At 38.3% G+C, this 18,995-nt stretch overlaps 1 protein-coding gene across 5 annotated transcripts in view; it reads right to left on the bottom strand.

Moving 5' to 3' along the window:
• The window catches only part of LOC141428323 (leupaxin-like), a 73,484-nt gene that overhangs the window by 33,937 nt on the left and 20,552 nt on the right, over window positions 1-18,995 (bottom strand). For 2 of the 5 annotated variants that reach the window (XM_074088266.1, XM_074088267.1), the window contains exons 1-2: window positions 13,061-13,234; window positions 7,942-8,164 (exon numbers count right to left, since the gene is read on the bottom strand). The exons of the other annotated variants lie outside the window; for them this stretch is intronic. In XM_074088266.1, coding sequence (XP_073944367.1) covers window positions 7,942-8,164; window positions 13,061-13,219 — 382 coding nt within the window. In that variant the 5' untranslated portion in view covers window positions 13,220-13,234. Of the gene's footprint in view, window positions 1-7,941; window positions 8,165-13,060; window positions 13,235-18,995 lie in introns of those variants that run through there. 5 annotated transcript variants of the gene reach the window in all.

Genomic DNA, 18,995 nt, shown 5'->3' with positions numbered 1-18,995 from the left:
AATTGTAAACCGCAGTTATACTAACATCGCTGTCCTTATCAACGTACATATATTCACTTGTACTAGTTGTACTATTACTTATTCTGTGGTACTATTGGTACACACTAAGAAGTACCATCTTAATATGACAACAATCCGTGACTAAAAATATGATACAAAAAGTTTTTGTTTTGTTAGACCAACTACGCGGATGGTGAAAGTATTAAAATGGTTAAATTTAGTTCCATCCAATACACCCCGCTAAAGTTGTAGATTATCTAGACAACCGTTCTGTAGACGTCCTGTAAAACTGGATTTAAACGGCGGAATTGTTATGCTCATTGGAGGTAGACAAATTCTCCAAAATAAAGCAACATCTAAATAATCGAAATCCACTCAATGTTATACAGTTACAATTAGGTACTAACTCATAGGCAAGCTGTTCTGTTTGTTTGTTTGTTTTAAACGTAGATACAATCTCACTCAGCTAGAATTATTTTCTCTTCTTTTACGTATTTATACGGGCTTTTTTATAATTAAGAAGTAATTGACATACCTAATATATTTTGCTTAGTATTCAATTGGAGGTTCGGCCCTTAATTCAGGACCTATGTCGATTCATCTGACATAGTCAATACACGTAATAAATTGACAATTGGCGTTTAGAGGACTTCAAGGCATCTATATAATTAATATTTCACCGAGGCGTAAATTGATCGGCAGTTGTGTTGTGTCTACAAGATGCTATAACTAATGTTGATCTAGTACTTGTTTGTGTTAGCGATTGTTTATTTTACACTATTTCGGTGGCAGACTAAACTAACTATGCTGTAAACAAGTAGTTGATTTCAGTTTATAAATGTAACTTGAAGTTTTTCCCTTACAAGTCTTACAAGGGCTTCAGATATGATTTAACGGTTTGATATCAATTATATAGCTTTTTTCTTTAGCCTGGCATTTTCATGGTATATAAAAAGTAATTGAAAAGGTTGCTGGACGATGTAAATTGCTTGACAGACATTTACGTGCTAAACTAGCACGCTAGACAAGATTGGACGCAACGCCAAGTTTGCTCGTCCAGCAATTCCAGCATCTGCGCTCGTTTTATACTTTCACTCATTCATACTACGCACGCTCTGGCTTTTGAAGGTGTTGCTTTAAGAAGCATACGAGTATAATACCAAATAAAAATATTATATCACTCAATTAGTTTGCTTATCAAGCCCACCTGAAGCTCTGAATAACTATATAAAATATTATGAACTATTAAATGATGCACATATCTACTTAAGAATGCACTACCTACAGCTTTTATACCTTACTATACTGCAATAAGATAATAACATTAACAAATACTGGCCGCTGGAAAACAAGGATAAATTTCAAAAACATTTATAAATAGTATTCTAATATAGTTAAGTTAGTTGAATATAAAACGAAAGCAACATCGTAGGCAGACCAGTTTACTGAGATACCTATACATAACAACTTTCACTATGCAACCCTAGTCCTTAGAAAATACGGATTAAGTTGTTCAAGAGCGACTTGAGCGTTAGTATCTGTATATATACTTAAGTAATTGGAGTTATTTACTCGCTTATATAAATAGTCTGGCTTCATGATGTCATGTAAGTAAACGGAGGGGCTCTCATTGATGGCAATCAACATTTGTGTCACTAGTCCTTTTAGTTCAGTGAAGTTTCATTTGGCAATATACTTTCGGTGACTGAAATTTATCGCTAAGAATAGAGACATTTAGTAACACCTTTATATTCATTAGAAGTCGACGTTTATACGACGAATCGCGCAACAGAAGCTGTAGAATCTACAGTGTGGATGCTGTTTACTTTGCATATAAAAGCTTCATGTAAATAAAAACAATCATAGAGTAAATAACAGCATGAAGTGTTTATTTAGTGTGCAATGTCGTACAAAAGGTTGTCCCTTATGATGAGAGATAACAAAGTCGTATTTTTACGTACGTCTTGCAAGATAATATCGCATGTGAATTTATCTAAAAAAATGTGTATACACATGGCTGTTAGTCAATTAACTACAGAACCTTTATGGCTCTATGAATCTATGTATACATAAGTATCAATAACCTACCAACAAAAAGCTGGAAAACCCCCGACATTGTCACTTCAAAGTTCAATTTCTCAAAAACGGCTGAACCGATTTTGATAAACATGTCTACCTATGTTTAATCTTCCCCGGGAACGAAGACGCGAGATAAAGCTAATAAGAACATGCCTAATGCCGAAATCTTTCATTTTGTGATTTCGAAGAAGCAAAATCGGAAATTTGTGAAGACGTTACTTAACCTATTTAATTAATATTTAAACTAACCTAACCAACAAAAAGTTGGAAAACTCCCGACTTTGTCACTTCAAAGTTCAATATCTCAAAAACGGCTGAACCGATTTTGATAAAACATATCTAAGAACCATCGCTAGAAAACCTGCTATCAAATAAAAAAACCGCATTCAAATCGGTCCACCCGTTTAAGAGCTACAGTGCCACAGACAGACATACAGACACACATAGCGGTCAAACTTATAACACCCCCCTTTTTGCGTCGGGGGTTAAAAATAGGGGAAAATATAGTATTGCTGGTTTATTAGAAAGTAGTAGATGGCTAAAATCTTGAATTTTGCATCAGCGCATATGTAAATGCTCGTCCTTCGAGAACAAGTTTTCTTTTGGGCGGGTCATTGCCTCCTGGCCGGCACCAGGAGCGAAATTTATGAGCCGGCATAACAAACTATTTTAAATATCAAATCCAATTCCTTAAGTGCTCGCATTGTCTCTTATCGGTCAATGGGATTAATAGTGCCGTTAAGATAAAGGCGTAAGTGTTCTCCACATCCACAAAGAGTCTCATTCTCCCAATTACACACAGCATTCATACTTTGTCACGTCTAGACAGCGAAGTCTTTGTACGAAACCTATTCGCTAAGTAGGTTACACACGACAGGAATAAATTAGACTGACACAATTCACAAGATGAAAAACAAAGTCCATACCGAGTCCTTCGACAGCCTCGAAAACCTCAGCATATTCCGTTTCCGGTTGCAAATCTCTATGAGTTTTCAATATCTTCCCGTAAATATCGTCGTTCACCGTGTAATGTGTTTTAGACATGGTTAACCGAAACGTATCACTTAAAAGATGCACAGGATACTGGCAGAGGAGAATTCGCGAGCGGGTAGAAAAAAAACAAGTCACATTGCAAGGGCGTCGGAAGGGATTCTAAATTTAAATATCTTCGCCTTCGTGGAAGGAGTGCGCGGGCGACTCTGTTATGGACTAATGCAGTACTGATTCGATTCACCTCCGCTGGAGCGCAGACCGCAAAAATCGCGCTCAGCCTAACACATTGTTCACATAAATATTTGTACTGTTCGATGGGCCGGAGCATCCGCTTAAGCGCTAAGTGTTTGACGTTGCCAATGACTAATTCACTACATACATTACGTTTCTATCCACGTTTATTTTCGCGTAAAGATTTATTCACTAAAATAGAAGCATGTTTCAATGGAGCCAAGGTCCATTTCGAGGCTATTTAAATTTAATAGGAATGACGTTTTTTAACATTAAGGAAAACGACGGAAACCACTAAACCCACATAGGATAAACTCAAAATACTTAACTTTTATTTTCGGAAAACTCCATTTATTTCCTCGGGGGAAGTGCAAACCCGCTTATCTACCATACCTACGTAAATTCCGCGTCTGCACTACATGTAGTTTTAAAGGGGATGGTAGATGATAACTTCAAATTTGTTCTATTTCAACGATTTCTGAGTAAAAATTTAACAATTGGCTAAATCGGTCAGATTCGCGGGATTAATCAAAACCTAACAGTCAAATGGAGCGGAGGCAAGTTTTTTAGACAGACGACAAAGACTTAGTACCATTAAAAGCTAAGAAGGAAAGTGTCGTAAAGCGCTGCCAGCGCTGGTTGGACCGCTGTCATCAATGAACCAGCGCTGACGCCGCGTTGATAATGAAATGAAGACGTCGTCATGAGATGACGCGACACTCGTGGAATGTCTCGCGCGCTTTGTCTTACTTTAATGTAAGACTAACACATGAAAGAGACGAAGGGTTTTGCTATACTTGGATTAGATTTTACTTAACCAATTTATAAGAATCTAATTAGATCGATATTATGTAGCTACTTAATATTCAAAAGCGCGCATGTTACGCGTCAATGTATCATTTCCTACTTCATCTTTAAATCATACCTAAGTTAAGTAGGTACCTAAAGTTTAATTAACTTGTCATAAATAATAATACATAATTAAAGTGAGCCAATTAATGAAACTATTAGAAAATGGTCGTTAGTTAATATAATATAGAACCTGTATTACCATTTTACCACGTAATTTGTTATTTAACTAAAGAGCCTTAGCTGGAAGTGGTACAAACTGCTAAACGCCTAGTTAAAACTTCTGCGCAAGAGTTGACGACGTAAGTATGCTACAATTTCAACTTCAGGGTCTTTGAGAGATCATAACGGCCAACATAATGTATTCGAATTCGGAACTTTGCCGATGGGGTCTGGTTTAATTCATTTGTTTTAGTTTTCATTATTATTTCTTTATTTTTCTTCATTCTTAGGTTTAGGTTTTTATAATAGTTATAAAAAAGTAAAATACAGAAAAGTAAATACAAAAAAATAAAAATTCCTTCCCATAAAGCAAAGCCTAACAACTAGTATAATTATATAGCCTTAAATACATATTTTAAACGGAGAACAAAATATTTTTAGGGGCAACCCGTAAGCTTCCAGGTCAGGTAGTCTACCGTGGTTTGCATGGGGCAGGGCGCTTAAGAGTGAGGAACTCCGGACGATGCGTGCCGTGCCAGAAGTACCGCCTCTGTATCGGCCCTTGATCCAGCCATCTAGCGGTCTCTTGAGATGTTGGTTGAGACTCTTCGCTATTAGACCGTTTGCCGGAACGACTATCGGGACAATGATCGTCGAGTCAACATCCCACACAGCAGTCACCTCGTGAGCCAAGTCAAGGTACTTGCTGAGTTTGTCCTTCTCGGCCTTCAAAAGGTTCTCGTCATGTGGGATGGTGATGTCGACGAGCACTGCTTGGCGGTTCATTATTATTATTATTATTATTTGTCTTTTTTATGTAGTTAGGTTAGTTTTATTTTAATTTATATGTAGTTATGTCAAAAAGTTATGTAAAGTTTACAATAAACAAAGTTACATTATGAAAAAAAAACGAATTCTACATCGACAATCGAAGCCGAAAATTCGAAGCGAGAATTTTCGTGTAATATTTGCTATTCGGCATTGCTTGCGCTGTCATAGTTTTCCAGACAAATAGGACTCTTAAGCTGTAGGCAAATTGAATGACCATAATAAAGAAACGCCTGATGTTAAAATTGTAGCACACTTAGACCGTAACCTCTTACACGGAACTTTTCACCAGGATTAGCTTTTTAAAGCTAACAGGTAAGGTTAATGTATGAGCTATTCTTGCCGACCCTTTAGGCAATAGGCAGATTAAACGCGGGCACGAATTATTAGACCTTGCATTATTATCATATCATACACATTTAGGGTCGAAAAATACTCGGTCATATATCAACTGCAACCATTTTAAACGTTACCTACTTTTTGTAGTTAGTTACATGTTTGTTTCTTTATATTCTTTATTGTACAAAAAGGTTACAAAAAAGTGTTAAATACAAAGGCGGACTTATCCCTGCCAGTCAACCTTTGAGTGGTAGAGAAGAGCGATCAAAATAAGGATCGACAAATAGAGGAAAACATGTGAAGCTAATAATATAAGATAAAAACCGGCCAAGAGCGTGTCGGACACGACCAAAATAGAGTTCCGTAGCCATTACGAAAGAATTAAGTAGGTAATATTTTTCTAAGGATTTCGTATTTTATATGAAAATTTGCACTTTAAAGTTTAATATTTCGCAAAAAATTCGTAAAATCGTCTGAGCAAACCCCTAATGATTTTAAAAGACCTATCCAACGATACCCCACACTATAGGGTTGGATGAGAAAAATAAAATCACCCCCGCTTTACGTCCATGGGAGGTACCCTAAAAAAAACTTTTTTTTAGTTTTGTCGGCATAGTTTACATACATATTCGTGCAAAATAATAGCTTTCTAGCATTGATAGTCCCTGAGCAAAGCCGCGGACGGACGGACAGACAGACAGACATGGCGAAACTATAAGGGTTCCGTTTTTGCCATTTTGGCTCCGGAACCCTAAAAACGGTTAGTAGGATTTAAATGCGGTTCCCTTCTGAACTGTGTTTGTGTTTGTACTTTGTACACAGTTGTTTTGAATGCTTTATAACATTAGAATATCTGTGTCGCAACTTGTTTTTACAAGCTTTTATTTAGTTTCACTTGTCCCTTTTGTCTGTCTGTCGCTCAGACCATAGAAATAAATTAATAACCCTAGTTTGGGTGACAATACAAATACAGTCAATAAAAAGAACAGTCAGCAAAAAAAAGCTTGTATTAAAAATGTAATTTTTAACAAAAACTTATTTTATACGGTTTGTTAGATTATTTTCCTATAATCCTTTTTTCTTTGTAGCAAATTTTCATTTCGCTTTTTTTCACGAAGGCAATATGAAGCTTATTTTCACATTCGCGTTTTTTCTGAGTCGCATTTTTTCCATTCGCGTTTTTCCCCAATCCAAATCGAAACAGAAACAGAGTCGATGGAGCCCTGGTATCACCTAGCTCCTGTTTCCCATCGAGTCAATACTAAACCACAAAACCAGACTTAACGGCTAGGTTTAGGTTATGTTAGTTTTGCATCGGCCCGAAGGGCCAAAACCAGCGGAGCTCCGTGGAGACTGTTTCTGTACCGATTGGGATTTGGGACAAACGCGACTGGGGAAAAATGCGACACAAAAAGAATGCGAATGTGAAAATAAGCTTCATGAAAAAAACAGGCTTGTAAAAATAAAATTCGTGAAAAAACGCGAAATGAAATTTTGCTGCAAAGAAAAAAATATTATGGGAAAATAATCTAACAAATCCGCTCATACGAGCTCATACTCATATCATATACTACAAGTAAAGCAAAATGTATTCATATGAGACGACTGTGGCTAGCGGTGGGATATGGCAGGTAATGATGTCGAGTACCATCCACGACTGAAATAAATACAAAATACAAATAATATAAAACTGCACAAAATGTTACATTCTGAAAGAACATCTAATTTTAGTCTAAATATTTGTAAACACGCGTACGACAATAGTTACGTCAAATCGTCAATGCGCTCATTTAAGTTTCTAATTACTTAAATCTCAGTGAGTACATCAATGTATCATCTAAATATTCATTATTAGGTCATAATGACGCACTCTAACAATATATTAAATGGAGTATGTTAAATGGGGAGTTTCTGATATGAAACCGCAAGGTTATCTGCATGCTGACACCACGGGCCGTCGACGCCGTGGTCAGTCGATACGCTTCGAGTTGAGCACAGAGACCTATCTTCACTTCCCGCAAGACAAAAACCGCAAGAGCCTCGTATTTCCGAATAAATAGCAAATTGGCAACAGTCAACCGCGAGAACATCAAGGGCCTCGCTGACAGACATGATTAATGTCTCAAGCAATGCTAAATTGGCAGACTATACATATTGAACCTAATAATAGCGAAAAACACGACAAATCTCTCATCTTTGGACGAGTTGGCTAAAACCATGGTCTAACTACACATTGAAAATATTGATGCTCGCCGAACAGCAATCAAGACGCTACCGGCTAATAGATAGAATGATACAAAAAGCTCAGCAAAAGCATTAGCTGCGATTGCGCAAGGTTTGTTTATTGAGCCCGGTGCCCGAACGGTCCACTAACACGCAACCGATATAGCGCAAGGCCGCACAATAAAAGCAGCCTGACTCATCCGGAGATTGCTCCAACTCCTCGCTTGTTGCACTTACCAAGGTATGCACTGAAGTCGTTAAAGTACTTCCTCCAGTCCTGGGACTTGAGTTCGGGAGGGTTCGCCGGCACTCGGTCGATGCTGTACTTGCGCTCGAGCACAGGGGAGAAGGAGACGGATTTAGGGGATGCGGAGCGCGTGCGCACGGACGCCATCCCTCTGCCAGGGCGTATAAAAGGCGGAGCGGGTCGGAGGCGCGGGCAGTCGTGGCTGGACCACGGCTAGGAGAAGACTGGGTTATTTTCGCGAGTGATAGGCGGTAGGGTTATCGGTGGCGAGCGGGACGCCGGGTGATACGCGGCGCACTGGGAGCTGGCGACGGCGGCGTTACGCGACGGCTATTCCCGGCAGGTGGTCGCTTCCGCTCTCTATTTCGCAATAGATCTTGGACTAACTTCATTAACCTGTTGACTTACTTTACGTCTTGGAAAACAGTTGTGAAAAACGCAATCTATTAATGTTGGCGAACGAAGGGCCGTGGGTTATGTAAATTACCAGTTTGGACGGATGGGGCGCGTGGGCGGGCGCCGCCCTACAATCATCGCCGCGAAGAGAATATGATGGAGTTGTATCTTCATAATTAATAGGTACACACGTCTTATGGTACAGTCGAGTTCATAAACTTGTGAGCAAAAATTTGATCAAAAATATCTGAACACGACTATTGTCAACGGCGTAGAAGCTTGTTCAGATAATTTTGATCAAATTTTTGCTCACAAGTTTATGAACTCGACTGTACCTAATCCTAGAGAATAGTTAGGCATCAATTAGGTAAAACAGTAAATAATCGAAACATTGTAGGTACCATCAGCCAAATATGTGGTCTACCACCCTAAAGTTGATAATCGTTTGCTTGTCACAAAACAATAATGCCAATACGACTTTGGCGACATATTCATTTGATAGGAACTTGTTTAAAAATTGGTAGACCACTTATTTGGCTGATGGTACATAAACATAAAACTATTCATTATGTTCATGTCACGGTTACGAAAATAAATATGCACACATTCAACCTCATGGGTCAAACGTGTTAACAAGTTTAATTATGTAAACAATAAAGTTTAATTGAACATATCAGCTACAGTGGCAAAGAATAAAAACATTACACCGATCTGAATAATACATCAATCTTTTTGCAAGATAGTACACGGTAACTATTTAGATATAATACTTTTAAGAATCATCTGCTTTTCATTGTTTCCCATAGGTAATTAAAGCATAGATACTCTTTAAATTACGGCCAATTCCTCATTTATTGTTCTTTGTCAGCGTACAGTGGGCGGACCCAGGAGTGGGTGGAAATGTGTAGTCGAAGGTCTTGCGTTAATATTAACATTAGCGCAAATAGACAAAAAACTAAAAAAAAATGTAGTTACACATTTATGTTTAGGACAGTAAATGGTAGACGAAAACAATACAAAATCGGGTTGCGTTACTCGCCTCAAAATAGCGTCACACATTGCGACCACAGGTTTAAAATTACACAGAAGTGGTTTACCACTTTGTACAACGTACCTTGTTTGAAAACACTCCATTTAAAAGTCAAAAACTTAATCCGAGTAAGTGCTTTAATCAAGTATCGTGTTTACGGCAAAACCGTACCTAATCAATGCTAAGGTGGTTCAGGCTATATTGGCGAACTGCTCGAGTTCAAGGCCTGAATAGTCAAGGCTTCAGTCTATTAGCAATACTTATCTAAGCGTAGTTTAAAAACTTCCTGACTCACTGAGTATGAACAAATAAAGTTTAGGCCCATGAAAAAACAAACATGACATCGAAAAATAATACAGAATCCCTTCATTGTCGCGGTATGAACTTCATCATCAAAAGCTCTGAGTGACCTCTGAGTCTTCATCACTCGCACTGTTCAAGTAACTCCCTTAGCGAGTATTTATTTACCTACCCATCTAGTTAGTTTTTAAAGGCGTGCGTCGATTGTCTCTATAATTGTTTTATCGGATTCGGTTAGTTTAATCGCCGGAAGACAACTGATGACAAGGTTTTACATCGCGCGGTTCACTGGGCCGCGTAAGCTTGCAAATGAATAGGGACAGAAAAACATGCGTATGAAATAAGATAGAAGCAATATGTTTTATTAGGTACCGTGAGGACAAGACATAAAAACCCCGCAGAAATAAAAAAGCGAGCAAAAACGGAACAAGGGAAACATGAAGGTGCTACTACAATTTATTTTAAATTTAAGTAGATACTGACCTAATTATTTTTATAGGAACCTTACTTTCGTAATTCATAATAAACAGGTGTTGCCGTCAGATCACTTTGATTCATTGCATAATAATCGTTTTAGAAACAGTTTTTGTGTTGTGACGTTGTGAGAAACTGAAATAAATGTGTCACTTCTACACACATTTAATAACCGACTTGACTTGGCGCACTAAATGTGCTGAAACTGAATGCAAAACAGAAATCTACATTTACAAGCGACATAAAATTTGATTTTTTTACAAATTAATTTCACTTTACAGATTTTATTCTACAACATGGAAGTATTCAAACAAGGGAAAAGGTGAAAAAAAGCTACCTAAGAGTCTTCCTAATTAGCAAACTTGAAGCAATATTAAGGTCTTGCTGGCACATCATTCCACGTAGGTCAATTTATTTGATTATATTCAGAACATCTGTATTGGCTTCCTAAAACTGATTGTTTGTAACGACGTCTTTTACAAATGCTGGTATTGTTTGTATGTAGTACATAAATAAGTTAAGATGAGTTGTAGTATTGTGAAGTGCTAAGAACAGATTGCATCGGCACTTGAAACATAATGACAAACTTCCATTAAATACAGTATGAAGTAGTCCCGAAATGTTTTGAGTATCTATACTATTCCATACAAAGAGAACCACTACTAAGCAAAGGCGGAAGCATTTTTCAATACAAGTCTGCTAGAATTTTTGCTGGTACAAGCCTACAAAAACAAATTGTTAACACGACAGGTGTCAGTCTGTATCGATGGACAATAGTAACATTGTTTCTATACGGGTTGGTTTGGATAGCTATAGCTACTAATGCCTTTTGGGTACGAGATTAATTGGTGTTTAAATTGATAAATATAAAGCAGTATGTGGTTTCAGCTCTAATGAGACAATATTAGTAGTTTCTGAGTTCAGGTGAACAAACAAACCATTTTGCTCATTGATATCATTTTACAAATGGTTTTTTCTTAAATAATAAAAATGTAAAAGTAAAGAAAACTAGTGAGGGATGTGGTAAGTAGGTATCATTGTTCGAAGAAGAAGTGGATGAAAGAGAGAATGGATTGCCAAATAGAAACTGTAGAGATTATTTCATAAAATAAGATATATTGTCATTACTTTGAAATAATGTTTATAAACTTCACTGAGAATAATTATCGATTTTGAAGTAAGAGCTTTTTTAAAGGTAGTGACGACACACCACTAATGCATTTGACAAATAACATCTGCCAACAAGTAGGACCGCGTTAGTAGCAAAACAAAAATATTACAGTTAAAAGGAGGTCTAAACATCCAGCATGGCAATGTAAAAGGGTCTGATGACGATTAAGGATATGATTATAAGGAGCGATTAGATTGCAGGCTTTTATGTAAGCGAGCGATATATCAGCGGAAGGTCGCCTTTGTTTATGTAATTATTGTGTAGGCTTAAACGGATTACCACCCACATGAGGATGTACAAGAAAATTGTATCGCTCGTACCATAAGTCACAAAATTAAATGATTGTTGGTTCACACGTTTGTTCCACATTGAGTGGCACGCTGCGCATTGTGTACAAACAATTACAGGCAGTAGAAACATTGATTAATGGTGTGGATGTGGAGACACGAGTGACACCTTAGTATTAAATTAAACCTTGGTTTTACATCCCGTGTAAATATTTTAGGTGCGTGTGCATGTTATAGTAAATGGACGAAGAAAACTGCGGCCGGTGCCCCCAGAGGGATTGTGACCTGCGGATATTGACGTTTTTTATGGATGTTTGTTTGTTAAATAGCGTACTACCAGTGTCTTGAAAACATAGTTAACGGTTAGAATTCTAAAGAGTTGTAATATGAATAATCCAACAAAGAAAATGTAAACAACAACGTAGGAGCTTGTTAAATACCTAATGCCGAAGCAGGTGTTATATTAATTGACACGACACGTCAAATTTTCACACCATGTGGAGGTCACCGGTTTGATAACGCTTGAGCGACAAGCCTTGCATGAGCATGGCATACGATAATGTGATGGAGGAGTACTTAATTAAAACAAACATCTAATACCAGTCGAAGTCAAATGCTTTTGCATGATTATAAGTCAAATTAACAGACTTCATAGCATTATTGTTTATTTGAACGTCTGATCGCATTTAATTGTCTCTATACTAGCTTTTATTGTACCATATGTGTCCGATTCGGGATGCACTGACTAAGTAATACAGGCAATTCCGCGCTCACACAACCGCATGAGATAGACCTCTATTACTTAATGACCGGGACTGAGATGAAAAGTCTGTGTCTTCCTGTTAGTGAAACAATCACGGCTCTTAGCGTACTGGTCGGTGTTAGACCAGCTTTATTTATTAGGCAATTAACACCGATGCTCGCGTGTCGGCGTCGACCACGCTTCACGTGCTTTTGATTGACTGTTGACATTTTGTGAAGCCAACAACATGCAGACTGGTGTCTTATGACGTGACGCCCCAGCGCGGAACAAAGACCCTTAAATGCCAAATTCGACACGTATGTTACCTACCTATGAAAAAAATATTCATGACGAACAAAATTTAAATACACGATGGTCTAAAAACAACGTCGGCGACTTTAGTTTAAACGCGGCAACAATGACATTGTTCTACAGTTTAAAGTTTGCGCCGTCGCACGCGCATCACGCGAGTGGGTGCAGTTATTTTTACGTCCACGCTCTAATTACTACGTTATTGTTCCGGAGGGACGTTTCGGACTACGCCGGCCGCCAGCTCGCGGTGGTAACAAATTGCCGAATTCGTCTCGGACTCGACTCGTCCGCCGCACCAACCGTTGCCAATCGATTCACGACCGCGACGTACGACACCGCACTGTCAAAACGTTGCCGCGAATTTTAACGAACTTGTAATTAATAGGAAATGTCAGACGTTTTTCAAAATGGAACGTTCCGCGCGCGCTGCAGCGGCGTGGTCGGATGGCTGTCGTCGCAGCGACTGGCCGGCGGCGGCGGTCGCGGCTCCGGCCGCTCCGCACGCGACTCGGATCGCAGCATTCTGTGGGACGGCTTCAAATGATCTTCGGTTCATTGTGGTGCGGAATTGCGCATTGAATGGGGACGTGTGGGCGATAAACGTATCGGCCGGTAACGAGTGTCCAGGGAAGGTCGCTTGGCGTAGCGGGCCGCGCGTTCTCGGAAGCCGCGGATGGGAATGCAGGACGCGGCCTGGTCGCGGAATGTTGCCGCAACAGCTTCCTAGCCGCGGCTCCAGCCGTACTAGAACTGAGTCAACGTGCTCCTCACTTCCAATTAGTTACGGTTCTGGTTCAAACGTCCGTGAAATTACCATAATTGATGACCTAACGAGTACTAATTCCCTACTGTTATTTTTCGACTAAGATGCCTATGAGTACTTTTAGCTACCTCTACCTACTAGGATCGATGACCTAACCAACTACCATGATTCCTAATCTGAATCACTGAACTTATTTACGACTTTACTTTAAAGACGGGCTATTAAAAATTCCGACTAGTTTAAAAACAGCGGCGGCACAGAGGAAGCCGTAACGAATGTGGTCAATACTCATTTTGTGTCCGTCGGAGCGTTAAGCAAACATTATGTCGTCGGCCACAAAGGCTCACAGTGGGCTTTACAATAAATAATAATCATTATCTAAACTTAATTACAGTCCACTTCCCGGTGAGTGGGCGGCCGCTATTTTTGGTAGCTTGAATCTAAGCCAGTAATTTTTGGTTCACGACGACCCGTAGGGCCCCACATCGTTAAGAGCAATGAAATGTGTTTCCCACATCTTCAGGTGTTTTCTACTCGTAATTTATTTCATTCGACAAACTCACATGATCATAAATGGAATTGATGGGCCGTTTGTACTCAATAAGAAACATTCGTTTAATGCCACTTACCATAATTTCATCGGAGTTATCTGCTTTTAGATTTAATTTAACATCAGCAATATTACTAACATTTACTTTCAAACTTGTAGATTGGGCCTGTTTCACCACTTGCCGACTAACTTTAAGTGTCAGATAAAAGTAATGCCGTCTTTGTTTATTCGGACAAAACAAACAGAGACGGCATCACTGATATCCGTCACTTAAAGTTAGTCGACAAATGGTGAAACAGGCCCTTAATGATCGATTGCTCCTCTTCTGTGAACTACTACATACCTACCTATATTTCCTTTTGGAAATCTTTTTATTTCCTAAGGATTTTGAGGCCAAACGATTTTTTTTAAAGATGCGATTCGATTTTATTTTATACTGAAGTCCAGTTTGTGCCACACGGTCAGTTTTACAAAAATAGGATTTCGTATGAAACCAAAGTTACGGGACCGAAAATAGCAGACTCACAACTCAAAAAAGTACCTACATTTGTGTAGCGGCTAGAATCTAGCCTCGCCCTAAACAAAATTCTACTTTCAGACGTTATTCCGACTTAGCTCTTTACAGTACAACATCAAATACAGTTATAATTCCCGGAAGCAGAAACAAACCTTATCACCTATTCTCTTTTACAAAGCCGCCGATGTCGATGTCACAACTGTTAAATTTAATTAGTATAATCCCATGCCGCGTCATTACACAACACTACACGCGTTAAACTATCATCAGAGACATCGGGACCTGATTATCTTAATCAATTAACAGCATTCTCGGATCGGACTGAAGCGACCGTTAAAATGAGACGTCCAAAGTAACACGTATCAACGGTTCTAATGAGAGTAATGCGTCAAGTTTTTTAGTAATTAAGGGAGTTATCATCACGGCGATTTCGATGTGAAAGGGTTTATATGGCTTTTGAATAGCCCGAGTGTTTTAAAATATACTTATCCAGTTTTTAGAGGAAAAACCGGACTCTGGATGACAAAAATCATGCGACTGATAAAGAAAACATCATGCTTAAATGCAGCAAGTATTCAATATTAAGTTTTGGTCGACTGTTAGGTACCTGCTTGTTAACTTAAAAAACCTATATTGTCATGATAGTTTTCCTCTTAAATTATTTTTTATGTGTACTAAGTATATTTACGTTTTTTTTTTTTGATTTTGTGGCTTACAGAGCGGCTTGCAGAGGGGAACACACATACTTGACTCTAATAAAAATTTGCACTTTAAAGCTTAATTTGCAAACATTTGCAAATTGATTTTTAAACGGAACCTTCTATAAATAAGAGCCAATAAAATCGCAACCCAAAATCCAAACAAAACTAGATTCCCACTGCGACTATTAATTAATTATCCGTCGAGACCTCGCTAGACGTCGGCTTCATTAATAAACTGATCCGCCGATGCGTTGAGCGATTGGTCCTTTGTTCAGCCATTGTCTCATGGTACACCCAATTTATGGCCAATTGTTTGGGATTTACTCGCGACTTTAAAGTTACGGTCCTATTTACTGGAATGCCCTAGAGTTAGGCAGAATGCTGAGTAGAATATGTAAACAATTTCCTCAGGTTTAACTGTGTTGTGTCGAGCATTTGCATGGAATAAAGGACTGAAAACGTGACATAAACATACGCATGATCAATGTAGTTTTATATCGCGACAATTTTATTTGTATGCCTTTTGAGATGAGAAGAGATATTCGTTCGTTGTTGTGAAGGCGTTGACTTAAATGGTGGTAAAAAAAAATCTAGCGATAATTAATTGTTAGATTTTCACTACTTTCGAGCGGTAAAAGTCTTGGTGCAAAGAAATTCCTGTTCAAACTAAAATAATCGTCAAATATGTATTTATCTAAGCTTAAGTATTCTGAAATATAAGCTGTATTAACATTGTTGAATAAATAAATAAATATTGGCACGTAACTAAAGCCTAAAGATAAATCGTAGATTTTGTCAAAAGTATGGAACCAGCGACCAATGATTAGAGAACTAAAGAAAATTCCTCTAGGTAGGAACACAACTATAGCAGATAGCTCTACCTACGCCTTCACATAGTTATTGATTCTTAAACTATATACCTTCAGTCGCTACGCTAGCGAAGAGATCAACTCAGCAAAGTCCAAAATGAATGGTCTGCTGCAGAATTACATTTTAACCACGGTTATTATTCCTATTACATAATTTGCGGATATAATTTATGTTTTCTGTAATGAGAGGTTTCGTTTTGTAGCATGTAATCATTTAGTAGTAGGTAACAAGCTTGTCTCATTTATATACCTAGGCTATTAAATATAATGGAGGCTTATAAATAAAACTGGGTAGCTTGCCTGATTTAGGTAGGTACTTAAATTTACATTAGGTACATAGTTTTTAGGTATTTACGTATATTATTGCAAACAAGTGATTACATGTAGATATGTAAATTATGTGCACCTTTAGTCATATGGAGTACCTACTGCAAAAACGGGCATTTTACATTTTCCATTGTTTATTATTCAACTGATCATTTGCACTTATCGCGTTTGATTGAACACGCATCTTGGCTAAGACACTACTCAAAAAACAAAAAAAGAGCGAAAAAGAAGTGCACGGCGTGTGTTTCGGTATTACTGTCAACTTATACTGACCACCTTACAACCACGTTAAACAGCCTCAAGCTGTTACAAAAACTGCAAGTGTCACAGCGTTTCCTGGCCAGTGGGAGCCGGTAACGAAGTTTTTCACCTGATTAAAACGATAGCCGAGGAACAAATTGCACGGGCTGCATAAGTAGAGAATCACATTATGTTTGAAACAGGCCAAAATGCGGCGACATTACGGAAGACACGACTTCATGGTAACTCTAAAACACACACTAAAAGGCAAACTTATTCCAAATAATGAACTAAAATTCTATATAAATGCAATTTGTCGTAAATTAGGTAAATGTTAAATAGAGTTACAAAGATGCATGACCATAGCGTAGTGTATATTCAGCTATAGCTCACTCACATAGAGCCTGATGAAGAATCGATAGTCAGTTCTGATCTCGCGGAAATTTTTGTAACACACGCGGCAGCATCAATATTTTCGAACATCTTAGAAATCTTTTAAAAACGACCCCTTTTTTACCCGACTGCGAAGAAGGAGGGTTATGTGTTTGACGCGTATGTATGTATGTATGTCTATTCCTATGTCCTCTCGTAACTACTCAACGGCTGAACCGATTTTGATAAATGATACGTCATTGGATTCGTCTTAATGACGCGAGTGACACTGGGTACATGAAATTCTTAAAAAATCAATATGGCTGATTTTTGGAGCCAAATTGTAAGTTTTCAAAAAAATGTTTTTTATTCAAACCTATCGAGTGGGGTATCTAATGAAAGCTAATAATTAGCCCATTCTAAATATATATAGGTTATAATCGTTTTAATATACTATTTTCACAGAAAAGTGTAAAATAAAACAATAAATTTAATAAATCAAAAACCCGACTGCCTTTAAAAATACTAAAAAGAAGGAAACAAGTCTAGTGGGCTAGAACTTTGTTAAGTAGCTAACTTAAAGTTCAACAGTCGGGACCCATTTAAATCGTGACGCTCAATAATTCTTACCTAATGTGTAACTAAATCCCATACCGATTCTACGTGGGACGTAAGAAAGCTGTCAAGTCACACGACAGCCCATTAGCTAAATCACTCGTCAGATCCCGACGGCTCTTGTTTTTCACCCACCATTCAATGGTTATGACGAGAAAACGCAATTATATCTGCAGAAACCATAACGCAGATTAATTGGATCGTCAGTTGCTAACACCGAGCGAGATAAAGAGCGATGGAAACTGAAAAAAAAAATCGGAAATGAAAGAAAGAGGCAAACCGATGGATGAACAAATCACTTATAAGGCAGGGTTCTGGCTATGGTTTTTATATTAAAAAATAATTTAAAACAAACTCGTCGTGCTACTGCATGTATTATTGGAAGCCAAGAGAGCGTGTTGCCACATACAAAATAATTAAAATAAATCTTAGTGTTGTAATCCCTAAAATAGATTTCAACAATGGGCATTAAATTGTTACGGTTGGAGCCACACCGCTGCTACATGGACAGGCCAAAAATTGCAGAACGCAGAATTTGGTTATGATTTCAGTCGCGCAACTTGGTCGCGGTCGTGTGTCGCAGTCGCCGGTCGGTCGACAACATTGGAATGCTACTTTAACTATGACACAAAACTATGAATACTATGAATCACAGGGGCATTTAAGCACGGTGGCGGGAGACTAATTTGATCTTACATCTTGCATGGCAGCTGACAATTAAACGAGAAGGCCAACTATACAGAAATATACGATATTTCTCTTTCTAGTCTAGCCCTTCACTCTTTGATTGACTTTAGCTATCCGGTGGACACAAACCAGTAAGCTTCACACTCCTTACAAGGAGTGACAGTGGGCCCGACAAATGGTGCGTCCATGATTAAGAGGCGTTCAAGTGTTAGCAGCTGACAAGCGTCGGGGAACATTTTATTAGGAAGTTAGAAAGGACTCGAATGATGAGTCGTAAGTTAATGGATAAGTAATAAGTAGTAACAACATAACATGTACTGTTTCAATGCGAAGGAGAATTCAAGGGAGATCTTCGAACAATATGTACTGTTCTTTTAACGAAAATGGTTCTCGGGGTCCAACAGTAGATTTACTGCTGATATGATGATGATTCGGTGCGCCACATCTCCTGGCTACACCTGGGTGGTCCAATGGTAGCATAGCATATTTGGCATGTATAGCCAGGAAATACGTGTTCGAATTCTGTCTGGTGACCCAAGAATCGTTTTCGTTAAAAAAGCCGTAGATTTCGTTGAAAAAACGTACTGCTGATAAAAAAAAACTGATTGTGTGAAGTGTGTGTAAACCGTACATGCAGCTAAGACTTCTCCACTATCGACGCCAATAACTATGAAAGTTATAACTAAAACCT

Source organism: Choristoneura fumiferana, chromosome 5, assembly GCF_025370935.1.
Source record: "Choristoneura fumiferana chromosome 5, NRCan_CFum_1, whole genome shotgun sequence".
Taxonomy (NCBI): Eukaryota; Metazoa; Arthropoda; class Insecta; order Lepidoptera; family Tortricidae; genus Choristoneura; species Choristoneura fumiferana.
Note: the sequence above shows the minus strand (reverse complement) of the source record. Positions and strands in the feature narration are given on the sequence as shown.